The sequence below is a fragment of the Coregonus lavaretus genome (genome assembly GCF_964263955.1).
Source record: "Coregonus lavaretus genome assembly, chromosome: 11".
Lineage (NCBI taxonomy): Eukaryota > Metazoa > Chordata > Actinopteri > Salmoniformes > Salmonidae > Coregonus > Coregonus lavaretus.
In genome coordinates, this window is record NC_139998.1 from 5,343,136 (window position 1) to 5,369,210 (window position 26,075).

Sequence of the window (26,075 nt, forward strand, 5' to 3'; positions counted from 1 at the left end):
TACAAACTTATTTCTACCTAGTAGCTAACATCTACTTTGTATACAGTAACTTCAATGAACGTCAGTTGAGAAATTGATGCTACATCAATCTTAAATCATGTTTCTATCAGTAAGTCAGGCAGGTCCTAAACGATATAATAACTGGCCAAGGCTTTTGACTCTGTCAATCACCGCATTCTTATTGGCAGACTAAAAATCCTTGGTTTCTCAAATGACTGCCTCGCCTGGTTCACCAACTACTTCTCAGATAGAGTTCAATGTGTCAAATCGGAGGGCCTGTTGTCTGGACCTCTGGCAGTCTCTATGGGAGTGCCACAGGGTTCAATTCTCGGGCCGACTCTATTCTCTGTGTATATCAATGATGTCGCTCTTGCTTTCTGCTGGTGACTCTCAGATACACCTCCACGCAGATGACACCATTTTGTATACATCTGGCCCTTAATTGGACACTGTGTTAACAAACCTCCAAACGAGCTTCAATGCCATACAACACTCCTTCCGTGGCCTCCAACTGCTCTTAAACGCTAGTAAAACTAAATGCATGCTCTTCAATCGAACGCTGCTTGCACCCGCCCGCCCGACTAGAATCACTACTCTCGGCGGGTCTGACTTAGAATATGTGGACAACTACAAATACCTAGGTGTCTGGTTAGACCGTAAACTCTCCTTCCAGACTCACATTAAGCATCTCCAATCCAAAGTTAAATCTAGAATCGGCTTCCTATTTCGCAACAAAGCCTCCTTCACTCATGCTGCTAAACATGCCCTCGTAAAACTGACTATCCTACCGATCCTTGACTTCGGCGATGTCATTTACAAAATAGCTTCCAACACTCTAATCAGCAAATTGGATGTAGTCTATCACAGTGCCATGCTGCCCACCATTGTGACCCGTACGCTCTCGTTGGCTGGCCCTCACTACATATTCGTCGCCAAACCCACTGGCTCCAGGTCATCTATAAATCACTGCTAGGCAAATCCCTGCCTTATCTTAGCTCATTGGTCACCATAGCAACACCCACCCGTAGTATGTGTTCCAGCAGGTATATCTCACTGGTCATCCCCAAAGCCAACACCTCCTTTGGCCGCCATTCCTTCCAGTTCTCTGCTGCAAATGACTGGAACGAACTGCAAAAATCTCTGAAGCTGGAGACTCTTCTCTCCCTCACTATCTTTAAGCATCAGTTGTCAGAGCAGCTTACCGATCACTGCACCTGTACACAGCCATTCTGTAATTAGCCCACCCAACTACCTCATCCCCATATTGTTATTTACATTATTTATTTTGCTCATTTGCACCACAGTATCTCTATTTGCACATCTTCTGCACATCTATCACTCCAGTGTTAATACTAAATTGTAATTATTTTGCACTATGGCCTATTTATTGCCTTACCTCCATAACTTACTACATTTGCACACACTGTATATAGATTTTCTATTGAGTTATTGACTGTACGTTTTGTTTACCCCATATGTAACTATGTGTTTGTTGTTTTTATCGCACTGCTTTGCTTTATCTTGGCCAGGTCGCAGTTGTAAATGAGAACTTGTTCTCAACTGGCTTACCTGGTTAAATAAAGGTGAAATATATAAATAAATGTACTTATTGTTAAGCTATAAATCGATTGAGAACATCAGAATTTCGAATCGCAGAATTTCACTTTGAACATTTCACAAACAGTTTCAGTAGGGGGGAAAATATCTATACTCATAGAGCAAATACGATAACCAATAGATTATGGATATTCACAGTGGCTAAGTTGCTATTCTTCTTTAAAGGCCCAATGCAGCAGTTTTTATCTCAATATCAAATAATTTCTGGGTAACAATTAAGTACCTTACTGTGATTGTTTTTAAACAAAATTGTCAAAAAGAAACCAACAAAAAAAAGCTTCTTAGCAAGAGTAATTTCTCAAGCAAGAATTTAGCTAGGACTGTCTGGGAGTGGTCTGAGTGGGGAGGGGAAAACTGAAAATTAGCTGTTATTGGCAGAGAGATTTGGAACTCTTTCTTATTGGTCTATTAACTAATTTACCGCCTGGTAATGTCACCAGGCAGGCCAAAACTCCATCCCTCTAAAACAGGCTTCAATTTCTGGCGGTCTTTTCTTCAGGGGGTCTTTTCAAACAGCTCTTACACTAACATGCATTATCATAATTTTCACAATTTCACAGTATTATTCCAACCTCATAGTGTACATATATATATATAAAACACAGGAAAATCATGTTTTTGGCTGCACTGGGCCTTTAACGGATGCTGCTTAAATTACATATCAGCTGAATTATTTTACAGGAGTAAGGGGGAAGATCGGCTGTGTATGTTTGATATGAGCGGAGGGCAAGGTCCATAAACTTGTGCGTAATAATAGACAGATCTGAGGATTGATATTCACAAGAATGATTGAGAAACATGTCAGTACTTGAATGCATGTGTGCTTTGTCTTGAGTTTCCCTTCTTCAACAAAAGACAGGGAATTGGCTTACAACTCCAAACACAGTCCTCCCCTCTCATTCCACCTGGAGTCATAAAACAGATGACATATCCACACTTAATAGTCCTAAAAAATATTTTCCATTTTAGTTATTTTTTTCAGGCAACAACGATCGAGCAATCTAATAATTCATTGCTTTAGCCTCCTGTGCTTGAAGAAAGGAACAGGATTTCAGGATCCCCAATAGGTGGATGACCTGGCAACGGTCCCCAAAGAGCAAAAGGGTTTTAGCTCAATCAAGTCTCTTTGCTCCTATGTATCAGCCTATCACAGCAGTTTAATCCCATGTAGAGTAGTCCAGTCTATCAGGCAACATAGCTAGTCAGACCTTTGATAATCAGATGATAATCCCTGTAGATTCAGGCAGGTCCATCAGTCAGTCAGTCAATCAGGGGTCTCTCTCTCCAGCTGCTGCTGCTTCTCCTTGAGACCAGTTATCCAAACAGCCAAACAGTTAGCAAAAAAGTCAACCAAACAGACCGGTGGTGCCTGGACTGACTGACATCTACAAGGCAGACACTCTGACAATGTTGCTCTCTGAGAATTTCACGGTGGAGCTGGTGGAACCGTCGCCGTCTGATGATGTCTCTGGCGGGGCTGGGGGAAGGTTGACCACGGACGCTATAATGTGAGGATGGCCGCTTTTCAACGGCACCATCTCAGAGTCTAGTTTGGCGTTCAGGCTGCAGCGACTGTAGGGGAGAGTAGAGAGAGGAAGACGGTGAGGTGTGTGTGTGTGTGGGCGCGTGCATGCAAGTGTGTGTGTTCGTGCATTTGAGTGTTTATGATTGTGTGTTTGTGTGTCCATTTGCTGTGTGAGTGTGTTTGTGTATGCATGTGAGCATTCATACATGTGCACACATGCATGCATGCCTGCGTGTGTGCGTATGTACGTGTATCTGTATGTGAGACTACCTGTTGGCCACAGGCCTCTCTCTGATCTGGATGGTGGATCGCTCCTGGTTGTTAGAGTTGGGCGGACTGAAGCTCTTCTTCCTGTGTCGTCTGGAGCAACAGGATGACAGGCCGTGGGGAAACGACGACAGGGACGAGGTGTAAGAACCAGACGTGTTCACCATGGTTATATCTATACTGTTGGTCTCAACCGTCTGCTCGTTAATAAACTCATGATTCTAGAGAGAGAGAGAGAGAGAGAAGCATAAAGAAATCAATGGGCAGGCAAGGCATTGTGTGCAATGTGTGGTCCAAATCAACTCAAATCAAATCAAACTTTACAGTGCATTTAAAAACCGCAACACAGTAGAGTATAAAAAAACTATGAAATAAAAGAGAAACATAACACAATAAGGGTAAAATGTTCTATTGTGTATATTGTGTTATTTATATGTAGTATCCTATTCCTTATGAAATGTTGGAGGTTTTTATGGATATATGATTCTGCTGCAAAGCCAAGACTTAAAGGTCAGCTGTGTGTACGACCCAAACTACACCACCAGATGGCAATGTGATCCTCCTATCATAAAGATGATACACGGAAGGAGGCACTGGGTGAAACCCAATTGTCTTTCCTTGATCCTCGCCTCCTTCTCAAAACATATTGGAGGAGAAGATCCAATGTTCTTCTCCTGGGAGAGAGAGGACACAAGGAATCAATGAAATAGAATTGAGATCTGCCCATGGGTTGCGTTTCATTGTAGGAAGATGTTCCCTCTTCCCTTCCATCCGCCCTCATTCATTTCCCTTCGTCAATGTGAGCCAACTGAAACATAGTTAAATCAAATCAAATTGTATTTGTCACATACACATGTTTAGCAGATGTTATAGCGGGTGTGGCGAAATGTTTGTGCTTCTAGCTCCGACAGTGCAGTAATATCTAACAAGTAATATCTAACAATTTCACAACATATACCCAATACACACAAAACTAGTAAGGAATGGGATTTAAGAATATATACATATATGGACAAGCAATGACAGAGCGGCATGGACTAAGATACAGTAGAATGTTATAGAATAGAATGCAGTATATACATACAGTATCTCACAAAAGTGAGTACACCCCTCACATTTTTGTAAATATTTGAGTATATATTTTCATGTGACAACACTGAAGAAATGACACTTCGCTACAATGTAAAGTAGTGAGTGTACAGCTGCTTCTTCACCACACTGTCTGCGTGGGTGGACCATTTCAGTTTGTCGGTGATGGGTACGCCAAGGAACTTGAAGCTTTCCACTTTCTCCACTGCGGTCCCGTTGGTGAGGATAGAGGGGTGCACCCTCTGCTGTTTCCTGAAGTCCACGATCATCTCCTTTGTTTTGTTAATGTTGAGTGAGATGTTATTTTCCACACTCCCAGAGCCCTCACCTCCTCCCTGTAGGCGGTCTCTTCATTGTTGGTAATCAAGCCTACGACTGTTGTGTCGTCTGCAAACTTGATGATTGAGTTGGAGGCGTGCTTGGCCACGCAGTCATGGGTGAACAGGGAGTACAGGAGGGGGCTGAGCACGCACCCTTGTGGGGCCCCAGTGTTGAGGATCAGCGAAGTGGAGATGTTGTTTCCTACCTTCAACACCTGGGGGCATCCCATCAGGAAGTCCAGGACCCAGTTTCACAGGGCGGGGTTCAGACCCAGGGCCTCAAGCTTAATGATGAGCTTGGAGGGTACTATGGTCTTGAATGCTGAGCTATAGTCAATGAACAGCATTCTTACATAGGTATTCCTCTTGTCCAGATGGGATAGGGCAGTGTGCAGTGTGATGGCGATTGCATCATTTGTGCATCATGCAAATTGGAGTGGGTCTAGGGTGACAGGTAAGGTAGAGGTGATATGATCCTTGACTAGTCTCTCAAAGCACTTCATGATGACAGAGGTGAGTACTACAGGGCGATAGTCATTTAGTTCAGTTACCTTTGCTTTCTTGGGTACAGGAACAATGGTGGCCATCTTGAAGCATGTGGGAAGAGCAGACTGGGAAAGGGAGAGATTGAATATGTCCGTAAACACACCAGCCAGCTGGTCTGCGCATGCTCTGAGGATGCGGCTAGGGATGCCGTCTGGGGGCTAACATGCTTAAATGTCTTAATCACGTCGGCCATGGAGAAGGAGAGGCCACAGTCCTTGGTAGTGGGCCTCGTCAGTGGCACTGTGTTATCCTCAAAGCGGGCGAAGAAGGTGTTTAGCTTGTCTGGAAGCGAGACGTCGGTGTCGGCGACGTGGCTGGTTTTCCTTTTGTAGTCCGTGACTGTCTGTAGACCCTGCCACATACGTCTCGTGTCTGAGCCGTTGAATTGCGACTCCACTTTGTCTCTATACTGATGTTTTGCCAGTTTAATTGCCTTGCTGCGTGAGTAGCTACACTGTTTGTATTCTGCCATATTCCCAGTCACCTTGCCATGGTTGAATGCGGTGGTTTGCGCTTTCAGATTTGCACGAATGCTGCCATCTATCCACGGTATCTGGTTAGGGTAGGTTTTAATAGTCACAGTGGGCACAACATCACCTATACACTTCCTGATAAACTCAGTCACTCAGTCACAGTTTCAGTGTATTCGTTTAAATTATTTCCGGAAGCTACCCGGAACATATCCCAGTCCGCATGCTCAAAACAATCTTGAAGCGTGGATTCCGATTGGTCAGACCAGCGTTGAATAGTCCTTAGCATGGGTGCTTCCTGTTTGAGTTTCTGCCTATAGGAAGGGAGGAGCAAAATGGAGTCGTGGTCAGATTTGCCGAAAGGAGGGCGGGGGAGGGTCTTATAACCATCCCGGAAGTTCGAATAGCAATGGTTGAGGATTTTAGCAGCGCGAGTACAACAGTCGATATGTTGATAGAACTTTGGCAGCCTAGTCCTCAAATTTGCTTTGTTAAAATCCCCGGCTACAATAAATGCAGCCTCAGGATATGTGGTTTCCAGTTTGCATAGGGTCCAGTGAAATTCTTTGAGGGCCGTCGTGATATCGGCTTGAGGGGGGATATACACGGCCATGACTATAACCAAATAAAATTATCTTGGGAGATAATACGGTCGGCATTTGATTGTGAGATACTCTAGGTCAGGTGAACAGAAGGACTTGAGTTCCTCTATGTTACTACAATTACACCATGAGTCGTTAATCATGAAACACACACCTCCGCCCTGCTGCTTCCCGGAGAGATATTTATTCCTGTCTGCACGATGAACTGAGAACCCATCTGGCTGGACCTCTTCCGACAGAATATCCCAAGAGAGCCATGTTTCCGTGAAACAGAGGATGTTACAGGCCTTGATGTCTCTCTGGTAGGAAATCCTTGCCCGTAGTTCATCGAGCTTGTTAACCAAAGACTGAACATTAGCGAGTAGAATACTTGGAAGCGGTGGGTGGTGTGTGCACCTCCTAAGTTGAACCAGCAGGCCGCTCCGAGTGCCTCGACTCCGCCGGCGATGTTTTGGGTCAGCCGCTGTAATCAGTTCAGTTGCCCTGGGGAGAGCAAACAAAGGATCTGCTTAGGGAAAGTCGTATTCCTGGTCGTAATGCTGGTGAGTTACCGCCGCTCTTATATCCAATAGCTTTTCCCAGCTGTATGTAATGATGCAAAACACTTTCTGAGCTAATAATAATACATAAAAAACAAAATACTGCAAAGTTTCCTAAGAGCTAGTCGCGAGGCCGCCATCTTCGTCGGCGCCAGGTATAGAGTCAAGGGCTCCATCTCGATTCTCCACCCTTCTCCTGAAGTGTGCACTTGCACATTCCCCATCATGGATTTAACAATGGTGGAAAGTCCATCCAGCCAATGCTTACACTAATCCAATCCATGGCAGGGAGTGTGCAACAACATGGAGGATTTTAAATGGGGATTTCCCTATGCAGCCTTTTACTGAGAGAGAAAGAGGAAGGAGAGAGCGAATTAAGAGAGAGCGAAAAAAATACACAAATTAAGAGAGAGCGAAAGAGAGGATAGTCTCTTAGAAACACTGATTAACAGCCAGGCCTGTAATGTGTGTGTGCGCGAGCATCTCTAGACAGACTTTTAACAGTATGTGTAAACCACTGTCTGTCATGGCTAACAGAGGCTTTTTGTATCTCTGAATTATAAATACCATAAAATGAAGTATGGTTGTCAGTTGCACATCTGAATGCATTAAACCAAAATGGTCTTCTGCATTTAACCCAACCCCTCTTAATCAGAGGTGCGGGGGACTGCCTTAATCAACGTTGTCAGCACCTGGGGAGCAGTTATTGTTGGGGGTTAACTGACTTGCTCAAGGGCAGAATGGCAGATTCTTCTACCTTGCCAGCTCGGGGAGTCGAACCAGCAACCTTTCGGTTACTGGCCCAACGCTCTTAACCGCTAGGCTACCTGCATGTTATCTTTGGCATGCTGGGGGTGGTAGCTTATGCCCCAGATCCATTTGTAGCTATTTCTGCTCTTACATGAAATCCATGCCAAAGGCATTGAGATGGATGGAGACCTAAGAGAGCTTCTGTAGACCCATTTAGGTACAATACAGGAGCTGTAACCAGGCAGTTAAATTTTTGCTCCTCAAAGTGACAAGGATGATAACAATATATGCCACTTTGCAGATACTTTTATAAAAGGGACTTACTGTACAGTGAATACCACTGTGTAAAATGGCCTGTTTCCGAGTGTGTAAATGTGTGTCAAAATGTCTTTAATGATAAGTAGAAGCTTAGTATTGACCAGTCGTTATAAAAACAGAGCTTAACCAGTCTTGATCAGTCAGCTCTGGAAGGACATGGATCTTTACACATTCTAATAGCTCTTAAAGGCCCAGTGCAGTCAAACACGTGAATATTGAGTTGCACCCCCTTTTGCCCTCAAAACAGCCTCAATTCGTCAGGGCATGGACTCTAAAAGGTGTCGAAAGCGTTCCACAGAGATGCTGGCCCATGTTGACTCCAATGCTTTCCACAGTTGTGTCAAGTTGGCTGGATGTCCATTGGGTGGTGGACCATTCTTGATACACACGGGAAACTGTTGAGTGTGAAAAACCCAGCAGCGTTGCAGTTCTTGACACACTCAAACCGGTGCGCCTGGCACCTACTACCATACCCCGCTTAAATATTTTGTCTTGCCCATTCACCCTCTGAATGGCACACACACAATTTATGTCTCAATTGTCTCAAGTCTTAAAATCCTTCTTTAACTTGTCTCCTCCCCTTCATCTACACTGATTTAAGTGGATTTAACAAGTGACATCAATAAGGGACCATAGCTTTCACCTAGATTCACCTGGTTAGTCTGTCATGGAAAGGTGTTCCTAATATTTTGTACAATCAGTGTATTTTTCCACACTTGGAATAATACTGTGACATTTAGAAAATCATGTTTGTGTATAGTGAAATGCTTAACTTGCAAGCCCTACCCAACAGTGCAGTATTCAATATGAAAATAGTATCCCTAAAAAACAAAAACAAAACATGAGAAATAGAAATAAGAGCGGGTCAGTGCCAGTACCAAATATATAATGTGCAAGGATACTGGAGTATTTGAGGTAGATATGTACATGTAGGTAGGGATTAGGAGAAAGCGACTGGTAGCAGGATAAATAATAACAATAGTAAACAGTATGGCAGCAGCATAAGTGGTGGGCGGGTGTGTGCAGTGGTGTAAAGTAGTGGTGTAAAGTACTTAAGTAAAAATACTTTAAAGTACTACGTAAGTAGATTGTTTTTGTATCTGTATTTTACTTTACTATTTATATTTTTGACAACTTTTACTTTTACTTCACTACATTCCTAAAGAAAATAATTTACTTTTTACTCCATACATTTTACGTGACACTCAAAAGTACTCGTTACATTTTGAATGTTTAGCAGGACAGAACATCCCTGGTCATCCCTACTGCCTCTGATCTAGCGGACTCACTAAACACAACTGCTTCATTTGTAAATTATGTCTAAGTGTTGGTGCCGTCTGGTTTGCTTAATATAAGGAAATCTTTTGATACTTAAGTATATTTAAAACCCAATACTTTTAGACTTTTACTCAAGTAGTATTTTACTCGGTGACCTTCACTTTTACTTGAGTAATTTTCTATTAAGGTATCATTACTTTTACTCAAGTATGACAATTGGGTACTTTTTCCACCACTGGTGTGTGCGTGGTATGTGTGTGAGTGGGTGTTAGTGTGAGTGTATGTGTAGGGGGAGCAGTAGTTGTTAGCCATTTAACAGTCTTATGGCCAGGGGATAGAAGCTGCTTAGGAGTCTGTTGGTCTGAGCTTTGGTGCACCGGTACCGCCTGCCCGACGTGAGCATGGAGAACAGTCCATGTCTCGGATGGCTGGAGTCTATGGCAATTTTTCGGCCCTTTCTCAGACACCGCCTGGCATGTACGTTCTGGATGGCAAGGGAGCTCACCCCCAGGGATGACCTGGGCCATACCTTCTGTAGGGCCTTCCAGTCGAGCGCAGAGCAGTTGCAATACCAGATGGTGATAAAACCAATCAGGATTCTTTCAATGGTGCAGCTGTAAAAGTACCTAAGAATCTGAGGGGCCATGCCACATCATTTCAGCCTACTGATGGAGAAGGGGCACTGCCGTGCCTTCTTCACAACTGTGCTGCTGTGAGAGGACCATGATAAGTCCTCAGTGATGTGGACACCGAGGAACTTGAAGTTTTTGACCATCTCCACTCAAACACCTTCGTCAGCATATACATTGCCCTGGTTTATTTTGTATTGTGTTATTCTGTCTTTAAAAGGGTTTCATACAGCTCTTGGTATAACTAGGACTATGAGTGGCACTGCCATGCTTCTGTTGTGTTTGAATAGCTGAAGCCAACTGGCTTTTCAATGTGTGTTCATGTTTTTCACAACACAAGCACATAGTAGCGTAACCAAGTTAAAGGAACACAACCTGTAATACAACAGTAAACTACTCCAGTAGTGTATATGTACAGCTCTAACATTTCCCCTCTTTTCCCCACTAAAACTAAGTGTGCAAGGTTGATTGAAAATCTTTTAGGTGACCAAGACATGAGTGTGTCCTAACAGGGTGAGGAGACAAAGTAGCCAGTAGTGGTTGTAGTTCTGGGGCAGTAGTGGTTTATTGTAGTGAACACTTGCCTTAAGCGCTTGTCATCATGTGGTGTTGCATCCACCCCATACACCATAATGCCACCAAGTCAACATATACAGAAACTCCAGGGCAGACAGCCAGGATGGTGAACATTATTTTTTATAAATGTGCCAGCTCAACCCAAACACCATAAGAGTGCAGTGCACTGTAACATCCCAATGTGCACTGGAACATCCCAATGCGCATCACAAATAAAGTGAGCCAGCAGAAGGTCATGCCCTAACGTAATTGCAAGATGCTGCAAGAAGACCACTTGTTTTCCTTAGAGACGATTAGATTACAACAGCTACAACATCAAAAAACATGTGTAACTATGTATTTTTGTCGGGCAGGACCATACAGCACTAAATGAGAGCAAATTTCACTTGGAAAGTTGTTTATTAATCAGCTACCAAAAAGTAAAGCTTACATTCATCTGAAATAGTTATAGTTGATATTTCTGCCTATTGTATCTCTGTGTTTACAGATCTATATTTCCAAGATGGATTACAATATCCTAATGCTGTTTGTGTATGTAGTGCAGACAACGGACTACTTGTATTCTAAATTTCAGCAATATCAGAGCTTGCAATATTGGGTTACATGAGCTTATGTGGCCCATCCTTCCTCCAGCCAGGCATTATTCTGCACGTTTTGAGTTTAGGGGGTGTGTCACAATATCTATCAATTCAAACATTTCTGCAGTAAAAAACAACACCAATTTAATAAAATGGGAGACATTAGAGATGTGAAAAAACATGGTTGTGTTTTGCTCTACCTCGGGTGGGGGCATCTCAAAAACTAAAGCCCTTTTTGAGGATTGGCCACTATATGCGTCGAGCGTCGGAGACGGGATAATATGATTCCACCTTGTTCCAATATTGTCCTTTTTCCTGTTTGATGGCTCTGTGGAGGTCATAACGGGACTTCTTGTACGCGTTCGTGTCCTCAGCCATAGCCTTGGGGTTGGGAGCGGTAACTCTGTCCTTTAGCTTAGCGCGCACCTCAGTGTTAAGGGCTCCAGGGGTTTTGATTGGGAAAGCAGCAAACCTTCACTGTGGGGACGACATCGGTGATTCATTTCCTGATGAAGCCGGTGACGGAGGTGGTTAGCTTGTCAATGCTATCGGCGGAGTCCCGGAACATATTCCAGTCAGCACTAGCAAAGCAGTCCTGCAGCAGAGCTTGTCGCGGGTACTTCCTGTTTGAGCTTTTGTTTGTAAACAGGAAGCAGGAGTAGAGTCATGATCAGTAGGTTATTTCTACAGCCAGGCACAGACAGACGCATATAGAGAAAACAGATAAGAGGACTTCAGGAGCCTCGTAAATGGCGTCCCTTGAGAAAGCAAGAAACAGATGTATGTTAGGAGAAGTGCAGTATTAACATAAGGAGATGTATACTTGGATGATGGAGGAAGAATGGAGTTAAAAAGAGAGGCAGAGGAGGTCTAAGAGAGAGAGGGAGGAAGACTGTGAGCTTGAGTCAGTAAAAAATGGCGGAAAAAGGGAGGTGGTTTGTTAAAGAAGAATGGTAGAAAATGTAAGCAAAGTGAGCTGAAGACACGAGGAGAAATGGAAGTGAATGAGGGTGAAGTATCGGAGGTGGTAGGTGTGTTGAAGTACTCGGAGCCCGAGGCTTGCACAGAGGATCAGGATAAAGATTAGTCTGTGACAATAGTTTTTGGAAAAAGTGGACCCTGGCCTTTTTTCTGATCCATTTGTGGTTTCAGGATAGGTGATAAAAGCGTTGGTTATAGTGGAATCGGTGAGGGTAACCAGAAGTGGTCTAGTGATAATTGTTTATGTTTCTGTTGGTCAGAGGGAGAAGGCGCTCAGAGTTAAACAAATGGGGGAAAGAATTGTGAATTGTTTTGCTCTCAAGAAAAGGGCGCCATTGAAAGGAGTGATTACTGGGATAGCGGTAAATGTGAAAGTGGACCAACTGAAGGGAAAGATTCCCGGTGTTTGTGATGCTCGTCATTTGGTGCGACGCAAACAGGGTGGCGAGAGTGGGGAAACAGAAGAGTCATTGTCTGTTCTTTTGAGTTTTGAAGTTGAGTCTTTGCCTGACAAAGTGTAGTTAGGATATATAAGCTATCCTGTACGAGCTTATGTGCCGAATACATTACGATGTTACAGGTGTCAAACATATGGGCATGTGGCAGCAGTGTGTAGGAGGGAGGTTCTAAGGTGTGAGAAGTGTGCAGAAGGGCATGAGACAAAGGAATGTGTAGCTTTGGGGAAAGTAGTGGTATGTGCTAATTGTAGGGGTGCCCATGGGGCTGGGGATCAGAAATGTCCCGTGCGAGAGAGGCAGGTTAAGGTTTCCAGGGTAACAGTAGTGAAGAAGTTGTCATATGCTGAGGCAGTGAAGACAGTAGAAGAAGATGGGTCAAGGGGGAGGAGTGGTGAGAGTAGTAGATATGTACCAGTACAGAGCCAACAAGTGATATATGTTTCAGTAAGATTGGATTTTTAGCATTTATAGAAATGGTTATTAATTGTACTGCAGGGATGGAACGTAAGTCGAAGAAAATTGAGGTTGTGGTGGCAGCTGCAGAGAGGTATTTGGGTGTGTGAGACTTGACATCAGAAGAGTTACAGGGAGTGTTAAGTGGTGATGTCCCATCATTTCAGGTTGAGGGCATGAGATAGGAATGAATATATTTAAATAGGGAGTAGGGTGGTGTTAATTATTAATAATATTTTTGAATTTGTGAGTGTAGTTTTAGATGATAGGGTATTTCTTTATTTTATTTTTCAATCAAAATATAAGGGAGTTGTACTCCAGTCTAGTAGGTGGTGGTAATGCAACAAATTGGAAGCCAACCGCCGTTAAACCTCATTGAAGAAGAAGAAGAGTAATGATCTGATTTGCCGAAGGGGGGACGAGGGAGGGCCTTATATGCTTGAGAAATTGCCCTTTGCTAAGATTTTTTTCTTTTTTTTCTTTACCATTTTAACTAATTCAAAACAATCACAGTACGGTACTTAATTGTTACCCAGAAATTATTTGATATTGAGATAGTGGTCCTCTGTAGCTCAGCTGGTAGAGCACGGCGCTTGTAACGCCAAGGTAGTGGGTTCGATCCCCGGGACCACCCATACACAAAAATGTATGCACACATGACTGTAAGTCGCTTTGGATAAAAGCGTCTGCTAAATGGCATATTATTATTATTATTATTATTAGATAAAAACAGCTGCATTGGACCTTTAACACCTTGTCCATTGATTGTCCTCATTCTTATCCCCAGTTCAGCTCAGCAGTCAATCTACTCCAAACATATATTTAGTAGGCCTATCACAATTCTTTGGGAGTTCATCACTTTTTAAAACATCTTAATAAGATATATACTATAGTTATTGGAGTCTATATTCATTCAACTCTTTCATGTCATCAATTTAAGATCCAATATCAAACTTTATTTGAAGTGCATTTAAAATAGCTGCCCACTTAAAACAATAAAATGAAAGGCAATAAAACATGGCAATAAAATAGATTAATCAAACAACATGAAACAAAGGCTTCATCTATAGGCTAAGCTAAAAAGGCAGGTTGTCAAGTTTGATTTTAACACCTCAAGCAGTTTCACAGTACAATGCAGTTCCATATAAAAACTGGATAACAAAACATAAAAAGTATGATACACTTTATAAAATATACACAACCAATGATGAATAATCAGGTGTTTTTGATTGATATAATTTAAGAAATAAACAGTTCTCTCTCAAATTTCCAATGCTAGGCCCCTTGATTTCTCATATGTTCACCTCCCAAGTAGCCCAATGCCTAAAAAGCAGCCCTGCTTGACACTGGTACTACCACAGTTATTGTCTCTGTAGTCCTCGCAAACTGCACTTTATACAGGCAACATGCAGAGCGCTTCATCATTTTCTGAAATGGAATAAACTGTGCCTCTGATACAGATTCCAACACCTTGCCCCAAACCTCAACATGAAGTGATGTTTATTTGAATGGAACCAATTTACACGAGTCACGACATGAGACATGCATGTGTGTTCATGTGCTGGACCAACAAGCACATCACAAGAGAACAACTGTGTTACTATGCCTGGTGTTAGCTCTGCATCTGGTTGAATGCGTGGTAGGCCCGTCTGTCTGTCAGTGGCAAAGTACTTTGCAAGTACACACGAGCGGAAACTTCTACTCTGATCAGTGCGTGTAACCTCTCCCAGCATGTCTACCTTTGTGTTGTTCTGTCAGCGGTACAACGGTGAGATCCTTGTTTGGGGATACATTCATGTGAAGACACTATAGAGATCATTCCCATCTTCGCTTGCTATTAATAGAAGGGAGGGCATAGTGATTGAAAGGTAAATAATAATAATCCAATCAAATGAAGAAAACACGAAGTGAGGGTGTGATGGTTGAAAATGACCAATCAAATGAAAGCGATTTAAAAACTCTGCCATACTACTTCCTTTTGAAACCCAGGTACAACGATTCATTGGGTTTTTGGCAGTCAAACCCCATGAAAGTCTCCCCTATTGAAAACAGACTGTTTTTGAATGTGTGCCAATCTTATAATCAAATTTATGAAAATGGGGTCATTTAAAATATGTCAAATTCTATTCGTATTCCTAGATTAATTTACCTCTACCCAATGCCCTTCATGGAGGTTTTCGATTATGAAAAATCCGCAATCAAAATTAATCCACGAATACAAATACAATTTTACATATGTGACTCGCTTCAGGAAACTAGGCGTATGTCGTGCGTCACTACTTCACAGGTGAGCCATTTGAACGCAAACCTTTTTTAAATAAATGCCTTCAGGAACATTCAAACTTTCGTGTGCCTTAATAACAAACTTGTATGCAATCTGTAAATACGAGCCTAGTTGGTTTAGCCACAGAAAAAGACAGCTAGCCATGATTGGCTGAGATAATGAGTGAGCTGGACATGAATTAGAGTATGATAGCTAAGGAGATAGAGAAAACACCTGTCTCCGGATTACATCTTCAAGCTAAGGGCAACCATGGCATCCGTGACAGAGAGGGAGAAGCGTCCATCCAAGTATACGGGTAAGATAGTCTAGCTAGCTACAGTTGAAGTCGGAAGTTTACATACACTTAGGTTGGAGTAATTAAAACTCGTTTCTCAACCACTCCACAAATTTGTTGTTAACAAACTATAGTTTTGGCAAGTCGGTTAGGACATCTACTTTGTGCATGACACAAGTCATTTTTCCAACAAATGTTTACAGACAGATTATTTCACTTATAATTCACTGTATCACAATTCCAGTAGGTATAAACACCATGGGACCACACAGCCGTCATACCGCTCAGGAAGGAGACGCGTTCTGTCTCCTAGAGATGAACGTACTTTGGTGCGAAAAGTGAAAATCAATCCCAGAACAACAGCAAAGGACCTTGTGAAGATGCTGGAGGAAACGGGTACAAAAGTATCTATATCCACAGTAAAACAAGTCCTATATCGACATAACCTGAAAGGCTGCTCAGCAAGGAAGAAGCCACTGCTCCAAAACCGCCATAAAAAAGCCAGGCTACGGTTTGCAACTGCACATGGGGACAAAGATCGTACTTTTTGGAGAAATGTCCTCTGGTCTGATGAAAAAATATATATAACTGTTTGGGCATAATGACCATCGTTATGTTTAGAGGAAAAAGGGGAACGCTTGCAAGCCGAAGAACACCATCCCAACCGTGAAGCACGGGGGTGGCAGCATCATGCTGTGGGGGAGCTGTGCTGCATGAGGGACTGGTGCACTTCACAAAATAGAAAATTATGTGGATATATTGAAGCAACATCTCATGACATCAGTCAGGAAGTTAAAGCCTGGTCGCAAATGGGTCTCAAAATGGACAATGACCCCAAGCATACTTCCAAAGTTGTGGCAAAATGGCTTAAGGACAACAAAGTCAAGGTATTGGAGTGGCCATCACAAAGCCCTGACCTCAATGCTATAGAACATTTGTGGGCAAAAAAACAAAAAAAACATTGTAAAGTGGTTATCCCACTGGCTATAAGGTGAATGCACCTATTTGTAAGTCGCTCTGGATAAGAGCGTCTGCTAAATGACGTAAATGTAAATGTAACTGAAAAAGCGTGTGCGAGCAAGGAGGCCTACAAACCTGACTCAGTTACACCAGCTCTGTCAGGAGGAATGGTCCAAAATTCACCCAACTTATTGTGGGAAGCTTGTGGAAGGCTACCCGAAACGTTTGACCCAAGTTAAACAATTTAAAGGCAATGCTACCAAATACTAATTGAGTGTATGTAAACTTCTGGCCTACTGGGAATGTGACGAAAGAAATGAAAGCTGAAATAAATCATTCTCTCTACTATTATTCTGACATTTCACATTCTTAAAATAAAGTGGTGATCCTAACTGACCTAAGAAAGGGAATATTAACTCTTAATATCTCTTCTACATCAGGGAATATTAACTAGGATTAAATGTTAGGAATTGTGGAAAACTGAGTTTAAATGTATTTGGCTAAGGTGTATGTAAACTTCTGACTTCAACTGTATATATATATATATATATATATATATATATATATATATATACAGTGGGGGAAAAAGTATTTAGTCAGCCACCAATTGTGCAAGTTCTCCCACTTAAAAAGATGAGAGTGGCCTGTAATTTTCATCATAGTTACACGTCAACTATGACAGACAGATTGAGAATTTTTTTTCCAGAAAATCACATTGTAGGATTTTTTATGAATTTATTTGCAAATTATGGTGGAAAATAAGTATTTGGTCACCTACAAACAAGCAAGATTTCTGGCTCTCACAGACCTGTAACTTCTTCTTTAAGAGGCTCCTCTGTCCTCCACTCGTTACCTGTATTAATGGCACCTGTTTGAACTTGTTATCAGTATAAAAGACACCTGTCCACAACCTCAAACAGTCACACTCCAAACTCCACTATGGCCAAGACCAAAGAGCTGTCAAAGGACACCAGAAACAAAATTGTAGACCTGCACCAGGCTGGAAAGACTGAATCTGCAATAGGTAAGCAGCTTGGTTTGAAGAAATCAACTGTGGGAGCAATTATTAGGAAATGGAAGACATACAAGACCACTGATAATCTCCCTCGATCTGGGGCTCCACGCAAGATCTCACCCATGGGGTCAAAATGATCACAAGAACGGTGAGCAAAAATCCCAGAACCACATGGGGGGACCTAGTGAATGACCTGCAGAGAGCTGGGACCAAAGTAACAAAGCCTACCATCAGTAACACACTACGCCGCCAGGGACTCAAATCCTGCAGTGCCAGATGTGTCCCCCTGCTTAAGCCAGTACATGTCCAGGCCTGTCTGAAGTTTGCTAGAGTGCATTTGGATGATCCAGAAGAGGATTGGGAGAAAGTCATATGGTCAGATGAAACCAAAATAGAACATTTTGGTAAAAACTCAACTCGTCGTGTTTGGAGGACAAAGAATGCTGAGTTGCATCCAAAGAACACCATACCTACTGTGAAGCATGGGGGTGGAAACATCATGCTTTGGGGCTGTTTTTCTGCAAAGGGACCAGGACGACTGATCCATGTAAAGGAAAGATTGAATGGGGCCATGTATCATGAGATTTTGAGTGAAAACCTCCTTCCATCAGCAAGGGCATTGAAGATGAAACGTGGCTGGGTCTTTCAGCATGACAATGATCCCAAACACACCGCCCGGGCAACGAAGGAGTGGCTTCGTAAGAAGCATTTCAAGGTCCTGGAGTGGCCTAGCCAGTCTCCAGATCTCAACCCCATAGAAAATCTTGGGAGGGAGTTGAAAGTCCGTGTTGCCCAGCGACAGCCCCAAAACATCACTGCTCTAGAGGAGATCTGCATGGAGGAATGGGCCAAAATACCAGCAACAGTGTGTGAAAACCTTGTGAAGTCTGACAGAAAACGTTTGACCTGTGTCATTGCCAACAAAGGGTATATAACAAAGTATTGATAAACTTTTGTTATTGACCAAATACTTATTTTCCACCATAATATGCAAATAAATTCATAAAAAATCCTACAATGTGATTTTCTGGATATTTTTTTCTCATTTTGTCTGTCATAGTTGACGTGTACCTATGATGAAAATTACAAGCCTCTCTCATCTTTTTAAGTGGGAGAACTTGCACAATTGGTGGCTGACTAAATACTTTTTTTCCCCACTGTACACAGTTGAAGTCGGAAGTTTACATACACTGTCTTCTTACCGGTTTTCCATGGTTTCCTTCTAATGGTGAGTTCACAACTCCTTCCATCACTTTTATTCCTTCATGGGATTTAGATTTTTCTGATCTGGTCTTTTCACCCAAATCATTACAGCCTCACTCTTACGCATCCTATATCGGGTTCCTGGGGTACTATCCTAAGTGCTCACACTTACACTCAATCCTGTCTAATGCTAATATTTATTCATGCTCAACCCCGCTCTGCTCCTCATCATTCTCTTCTCATCCCTCCTCTTCAACCCTCATCCAAATTCTGTTTCACTTCTCTGTTTTCTCAAGTAATATAAAGGTGTTATCTTTCACCTCAACTCAACACTGGTCACTCATTCAGAACTGGAGCTGCAACCACAGCAGTCACACTAGGTATAATTCCACCCTCACTCTCCAGCAACTGGTCGCTGGTCATGCGCTGCTTACACCTTATTGTTAGGCCCAATCAATTAGCCATCCCCTCAGCTCAATAGTTATTTTACCAGAGCTATCAATAGCTACATTAGTGGGAGAGTATCCAGTTACACTCATGCATGTAGCGGTGGCAGTCATTCATTATTACACCTCTCATATGTAACAATGCGAGGCACTCAGCAGGCCGGCGTTGGGTCACACACTCTTGGACACGTGTCCCTTTCGCTTCATATTACCGCATGCATGATGCAAAGCAAACGTCTCATTTTATCATAGAAATCGCATTACAGCATGCATGGTTGGGTTCTATGTACAAGCATATGTAGCATTTCATCAAAAAACATCAGCAAATGTTTGATTCTGGTGCTCAGTGCGTCACGCTTTATTGAAACATTTTAAATAATAATTTCCATTACAGTATAATCTCACTTTTGTTCTATTCCTTGCATGGATCTCTTCTACATCTAATGAATCATTGTTTTCAATCTTTAAATGCATTTGTTTCTTCGTTGCGTCCCCTCTCCCTGGTAAGTAAATTACACTACCGTTCAAAAGTTTGGGGTCACTTAGAAATGTCCTTGTTTTCGAAAGAAAAGCAATTTTGTTGTCCATTAGAATAACATCATATTGATCAGAAATACAGTTGTTAATGTTTTAAATGGCTATTGTAGCTGGAAATGGCTGACTTTTTTATGGAATATCTACATAGGCCCATTATCAGCAACCATCAGTCCTGGCTCTAACCAGAATATAAAGAGGAGTGGGAGGCCCCGGTGCACAACTGAGCAGGAGGACAAATACATTTGAGTGTCTAGTTTGAGAAACAGACACCTCACAGGTCCTCAACTGGCAGCTTCATTAAATAGTACCCGCAAAACACCAGTCTCAACGTCGACAGTGAAGAGGCGACTCCGGGATGCTGACCTTCTAGGCAGAGTTGCAAAGAAAAAGCCATATCTCAGACTGGCCAATAAAAAGAAAAGATTAAGATGGGCAGTCTGAGATATGGCTTTTTCTTTGCAACTCTGCCTAGAAGGTCAGCATCCCGGAGTCGCCTCTTCACTGTTGACATTGAGATCTTCAGTTTCTTTGCAATTTCTCGCATGGAATTGCCTTAATTTCTCAGAACAAGAATAGACTGACGAGTTTCAGAAGAAAGTTCTTTGTTAATGGCCATTTTGAGCCTGTAATCGAACCCACAATTGCTCCTCTGTAGCTCAGCTGGTAGAGCACGGCGCTTGTAACGCCAAGGTAGTGGGTTCGATTCCCGGGACCATCCATACACAAAAAAATAATAATGTATGCACGCATGACTGTAAATCGCTTTGGATAAAAGCGTCTGCTAAATGGCGTATTATTATTTTTATTATTATTATTATTATTGCTGATGCTCCAGATACTCAACTAGTCTCAAGAAGGCCTTTATTGCTTCTTTAATCAGCACAACAGTTTTCAGCTGTGCTAACATAATTGCAAAAGGATTTTCTAATGATCAATTAGCCTTTTAAAATTATAAACTTGGATTAGCAAACACAAAGTGCCATTGGAACACAGGACTGATAATGGGCCTTTGTACGCCTAGGTAGATATTCCATTATAGATCAGCCTTTACCAGCTACAATAGCCATTTACAACATTAAGAATGTCTACACTGTATTTCTGATCAATTTGATGTTATTCTAATGGAAATCGAAAACAAGGACATTTCTAAGTGACCCCAAACTTTTGAACAGTAGTGTATTTTTTTTTTGTATATGATCCCTGTTGGAATTGAACCTACAACATTGGTATTGCAATGGCCATAATAGTAGAAAAGTAATCATTTTAAGAACTTGTGTTTTAGTGAGTAAGACACTACACCAAGGTCTTGGTTGGGTAAGTTAGCTTGAGGTAAATTAGCTAGCTGGCATTCTCAGAGTGCATTGCTTTCTCTACTTGTGGCCAGTCTACACATACCTGTTAGGAATAGACTAGCTTGAGTTAGCTTAGCTTGAAGTAAATGTGTCTTGAGGTAAAGGTGTTTTTCCCACTGTCACACGCAGGTGAGACATAGTGCTTGTGGGCCTTGGTTAGGTTAGCCTCACTGGCAGTCTCAGAGCATTCTGTTTTCTTGGTTTGTGGTCAGCTAGAGGTGAGTAAGTCTGAGGTGAAGGTGTTCTTACTGTGGTCTTCTCCAGGCAGTGCAGCAGGTGGTGGTGATGGCTCTCGAAGGGAATGTTGGGTTTGCCCACAAGGATCTGACCTGCTTCCTTGGACGCCTTTAGGGCAGAAAGAGAATAGGAATTAAAACAGAACATTACTGAGGGAAGAGCTCTGAGCAGAGAATTGTTAGGCATGGGCCAGCTGTAAAAAAACACACACTGCTGAAATGAAGAAGCCCAGCCTGCAATGGTTCTTAGATGACATCATGGTGGACAGGTTAGTCTGCAGCAGCAAAGCCATCAACCAGATGTTGGATTACCAGCGGGCAAAACTGGTTGAAATGATGTCATTACAGCCAGTAACCGATGGGTTACCAGTACACACATACATAATACACCAATTAAACAACAGAGTTCAGAGGAGGTGTAGGCTGAATGACAAGCAGCCAGGTGTTTGGCTGCAAAACCTATGTGATTCCTTCCATCCTACCCCTCCAAACCCTGTTGGACGCTCCAGGATTAAGTTTCCCCTAGGTACTGCACAGAACCTTAAAAGGGCAATCAGCAGTTTCTACATCAATTTTTGGACTTAGATATTAATGATCTCTTCCCATTGATTCTTGAAGAATATAACTTATAAATGCCTTATGAGCTTAGGTCAAATGTCGTACCCCATCAGATCCCAAAATATAAGCTGGTTTCACTCCAATGTTTGTAAACAAACCCTATATAGCCTCAAACCATGGTTAAAACACTATATAGCCTCAAAACATGGTTAAAACTATAATTTTGATATCATAGCTATGTTTATGAATTTGAGATTGGTTACATTTATCCAGCCCCATCCCTCAGCTTTTTGTGGGGAAAACGCTTTGTTATTGTTGCTACTGATGATTGCCCCTTTAACCATTGGTGGGGAAATGTTTTAAAACTGACCGAAGATTAGCCTCTAGAGGCAACTTCACCCTACAACCTATTGGACAGATATGATCATAGGTTGCACAGCTTGGTTACAATGAGTCAATGTGAGCGAGAGCATGTCAAATCTGCAGCGGAGAGGCAGGTGTGAGTGGTGCTGTTAAGAGAGTATATGACAAAGACAACTATATTGAAGCACTGGAATGAGAGCAGCATTAGCAGCAGCCCCTGGTGTCACGTCATTAGCAGTCCCCCGTGGTGTTACGCCATAAGCAACCCCACTGGTCACAACATGGCATGACCCTGAGCAGAGTGACTGGCCGATCGGCCAGTCCTGTTACAGTACCTCTTCCAGAGAGTTGTGGGTAAGGAAATGACCATTGTAGTGCATGTACGCATTAGTGCCCCGGCTCTTCGATGCACGGATTGTGGCGATTTGCGTTTTCTGTTTGAACAAAGGTAACACACCTCTGTAAGCCTCAAGAAGTTTGTTTCTCTCTGTGTTGGTTTGCTCTCAGACACAGACGGACTAACAGACAGAAAAATGACAGCTACAGACGCAGATTGACAGACAGAAAAGGAGGGAGATAGGGGGATTTTTTAAAACCTTTATTTAACTAGGCAAGTCAGTTAAGAACAAATTATTGTTTACAATGATGGCCTACATCGGCCAAACCCGGACGATGCTGGGCCAATTGTGCCCCACCCTACAGGAAGGGAGGGAGGGGAGACGGGGAGGGAGACAGAAAAGGACACACACAAACACAGGCAGACAGGCAGTGTGTCTAGCGTACCTTTTGGGCTCGTCGTTTTTCTGTCCGCTGGCTCTGGTGGTAGATGCGGCTGAAGTTGGACACAATGACGGGGACGGGCAGGGCGATGACCAGCACCCCGCTCAGAGAACAGATGGATCCAAATATCTTCCCCACGATGGTCTTGGGCACCATGTCACCGTACCTGCAACAGAGAGAGGAAGGTTAATTAGGAGACAGTAACTACAGGTAAAGTAAAGTTCAGAGAAGCAAAGTAAAGACAGTGGGTGGGTTGATGTTCTCATGTCAACAAGATCTAGACACAGAGATCCTTTTAAAAGTCTGGGGGCATTAAGGCTACTGTACAACTTCTGAGATTTGTCTTCAATCCAACACCTCCTCCACAACTGTGAGGAACTATCAAATGGATAATGCAATGCAGGGCAGGTGTAAATTCCATTTCCATTGCTTTTCTATGTTATTTTAAATCATACAATCCACCTGCAATGAAGCCGCTCAACATTTACATTGCATTTTAATCATTTAGCAGAATCTCTCATCCAGAGCGACCCACAGGAGCAACCAGGGTCAAGCACCCTGCTCAAAGGCACATCGACAGATCCCTCACCCAGTCGACTCGAGGACCCGAACCAGCAACCTCTCGGCCACTGGCCCAATGCTTCCAATCACCAGGCCACCCGCCGCCCCCAACCATCCAAAACCCCCCACAGTCCCCCCCATCTCCACCCCCTCCAAGCCACCATCCCCGTCCAACCTAACCAAACAACTACCCACCCGATTTGCCAAAGAACAATAAAAAGAAATAAAGACAAGAACAAAGGAAAACAACAATGTAAAACGAAAGTTTGTCTGGAAGGTGAGGGCGTACTCCGCAGCAGTCTGGGCACCCTGCTGGAGTTGGAGTAGTCGCTCACCGCACATCCGGTCAGCAGGGAAATGACCGTGGTAACCTTGGACCTCTTGGTGGTAGGGGCTCCTGTTTGATGGGTGAAATAGAGAGAGCACTGGAGTACGAAGCCACAGTATTTCGATGGAGTCCCGTCATATTTGTCCGGCTGACCTGGGCGGACTGCTGGATGGGCTGGGGGACTGGCTCGCTGGGACTACTCGTGGTAGAGGATCCTCCACTAGTTGGAGATGAATCCTCTCGGGTGTTGTCGAGGTGATGGAGAACGCGGAGGACCTTATCCATTACCGTACCCAGTTGAGCCAGCTGGTCATGGTGTTGACAGAGTAGGTGTTCCTCTTCGTCGACCATCTGGGAGATATCCTTAACTTTTGCTGCTTCCATATCTTGGGAGGCAGTATTCTGTAACATATATGCAGGGAGTCAGGAAGCAGGTGCAGAAGGTGAGTTTAAAAATAAGAAACATGAAGATAATCAAAACAGGAGTAGCGTAATGAATGTAAACAAAACCAATACTGCCTGAAGACTGAGGTTACTGAGGGCTAAATAAAGGGAGAGTAATCAGGGTGATGATGAAGTCCAGGTGTGCGTAACGATGGGGAGCAGGTGTGCGCAATGATGGTTGCCAGGTGTGCGTAATGTGGGTTGCCAGGTATCGTGGAAAATTACATAATTAGTCATGCTATCCCCTGTTTTACTGGTTAAAGAATAGTCTCTTGTTATATGCTAGTGTTTTTTCTAACCTGATACGAACTTGTCTTTGTGTGACTTAGTCATAAGACTAGGCGTATAGCTAAGATCTGTTTAGGTACGACCGCAGCATGTGAGACATCCCGTGGGTTTACGATCTGCAAGAAGTCAGCTGTGTGGAACCTTGCAGGAAGGAGCACATTATAGTGTGAACTGTGACAAAATACAGTTATACGGATGAGCCCTCATGCTATCAACCTCTGGCTATCTTAATCTGCACAGACAAACCAATCGTCTTTTACACTATGTTCCGCCCCTGTTTCCACACATCTTCTAAAGAGGTTGTACTTTTTCTATAAAAGCCGAGACCCAACTATGATTTGTTGGGCCTTAACTATGCACTGTTGAAGTGCATGGTTATCTGCTCCATTTTTGCTCATCTTATAATAAAGTTGTTGTTTGAAGAATCTGCAGTCTCTCTTTCCTTCTAACAGATAAAATCCCCCACACAGGACCGGTGGTTAGTAGACCGGCGACGTCGAGCGCCGGAGCGGGAGTAGGCGAGACAATTTACGATAGCGCCATGTAAGACATAACTCTACCATTCCAATTTACAATATCATTTAAAAACAAAATACCCTTCTCAAACATATTTTCCCTAAAAACAGTATTTTATCAATCAGTACATTAGAGTTCAAACATAATATCTGTTGTAATATTATTTATATATTTTCTGGGGGATGAAAGTTAAATTGTAACCAGCTCTGTATTACCTGTTTGAAAAAGAGAGATACTTTGAACCAGGTTTCATGTTAATTTAACAACCAATTTGAAATTGCAATCTGCACAAAGGCAAAAATGCTATTTTTAAACAATGGATGGGCCTTTCTTAGTAATCTACTTGAGAACCAGTTTGTGTTTAAGTAAAACTTTTGCACAAGTGAAGCTTTTAGTGATAATATAATATAATATAATATGCCATTTAGCAGACGCTTTTATCCAAAGCGACTTACAGTCATGCGTGCATACACTTTTTTTTTTTTTTTGTGTATGGGTGGTCCCGGGGATCGAACCCACTACCTTGGCGTTACAAACGCCGTGCTCTACCAGCTGAGCTACAGAGGACCACAGAGGTTTAGTGCTTTAATATTTAAATAATAACAGGCCACCCAGTTCATATTCATTATATAGATAGGCACGCATTATCTTGTTTGGTTTAGCTCATATGATTTGAAAAACAAGTCATCAGGAGTAGGCAGCGCCATAAATTAGTAAACTGAGATTAATATCAAGTTAATCGGTGTAATTTTTCCATAAATAAACAGTTATTTACCTCTTTATGGTGATCTTGTCTATTTGTACACATTTTCTATTGAAATTCATTGTGGAGAGCTCATTTATATATTTTGTGATATGAACACCAGTATGTCTACTTCACCGTCAGCACATTTTATAGATAAACTGCAGGGTAATGTAAAAGTTGACTTTTAAA

At 42.6% G+C, this 26,075-nt stretch overlaps 1 protein-coding gene across 1 annotated transcript in view; it reads right to left on the bottom strand.

The window, feature by feature from the left end:
- Positions 1 to 3,002: 3,002 nt before the first annotated feature.
- Positions 3,003 to 26,075, bottom strand: part of LOC311137362 (A-type voltage-gated potassium channel KCND2-like) — a gene marked incomplete at both ends in the record, with an annotated part of 120,221 nt that continues 97,148 nt past the window's right edge. The window contains 5 exons of the mRNA XM_084171811.1: positions 3,003 to 3,189; positions 3,413 to 3,630; positions 21,317 to 21,412; positions 22,560 to 22,658; positions 23,008 to 23,170. Coding sequence (XP_084027937.1) covers positions 3,003 to 3,189; positions 3,413 to 3,630; positions 21,317 to 21,412; positions 22,560 to 22,658; positions 23,008 to 23,170 — 763 coding nt within the window. The remainder of the gene's footprint in view (positions 3,190 to 3,412; positions 3,631 to 21,316; positions 21,413 to 22,559; positions 22,659 to 23,007; positions 23,171 to 26,075) is intronic.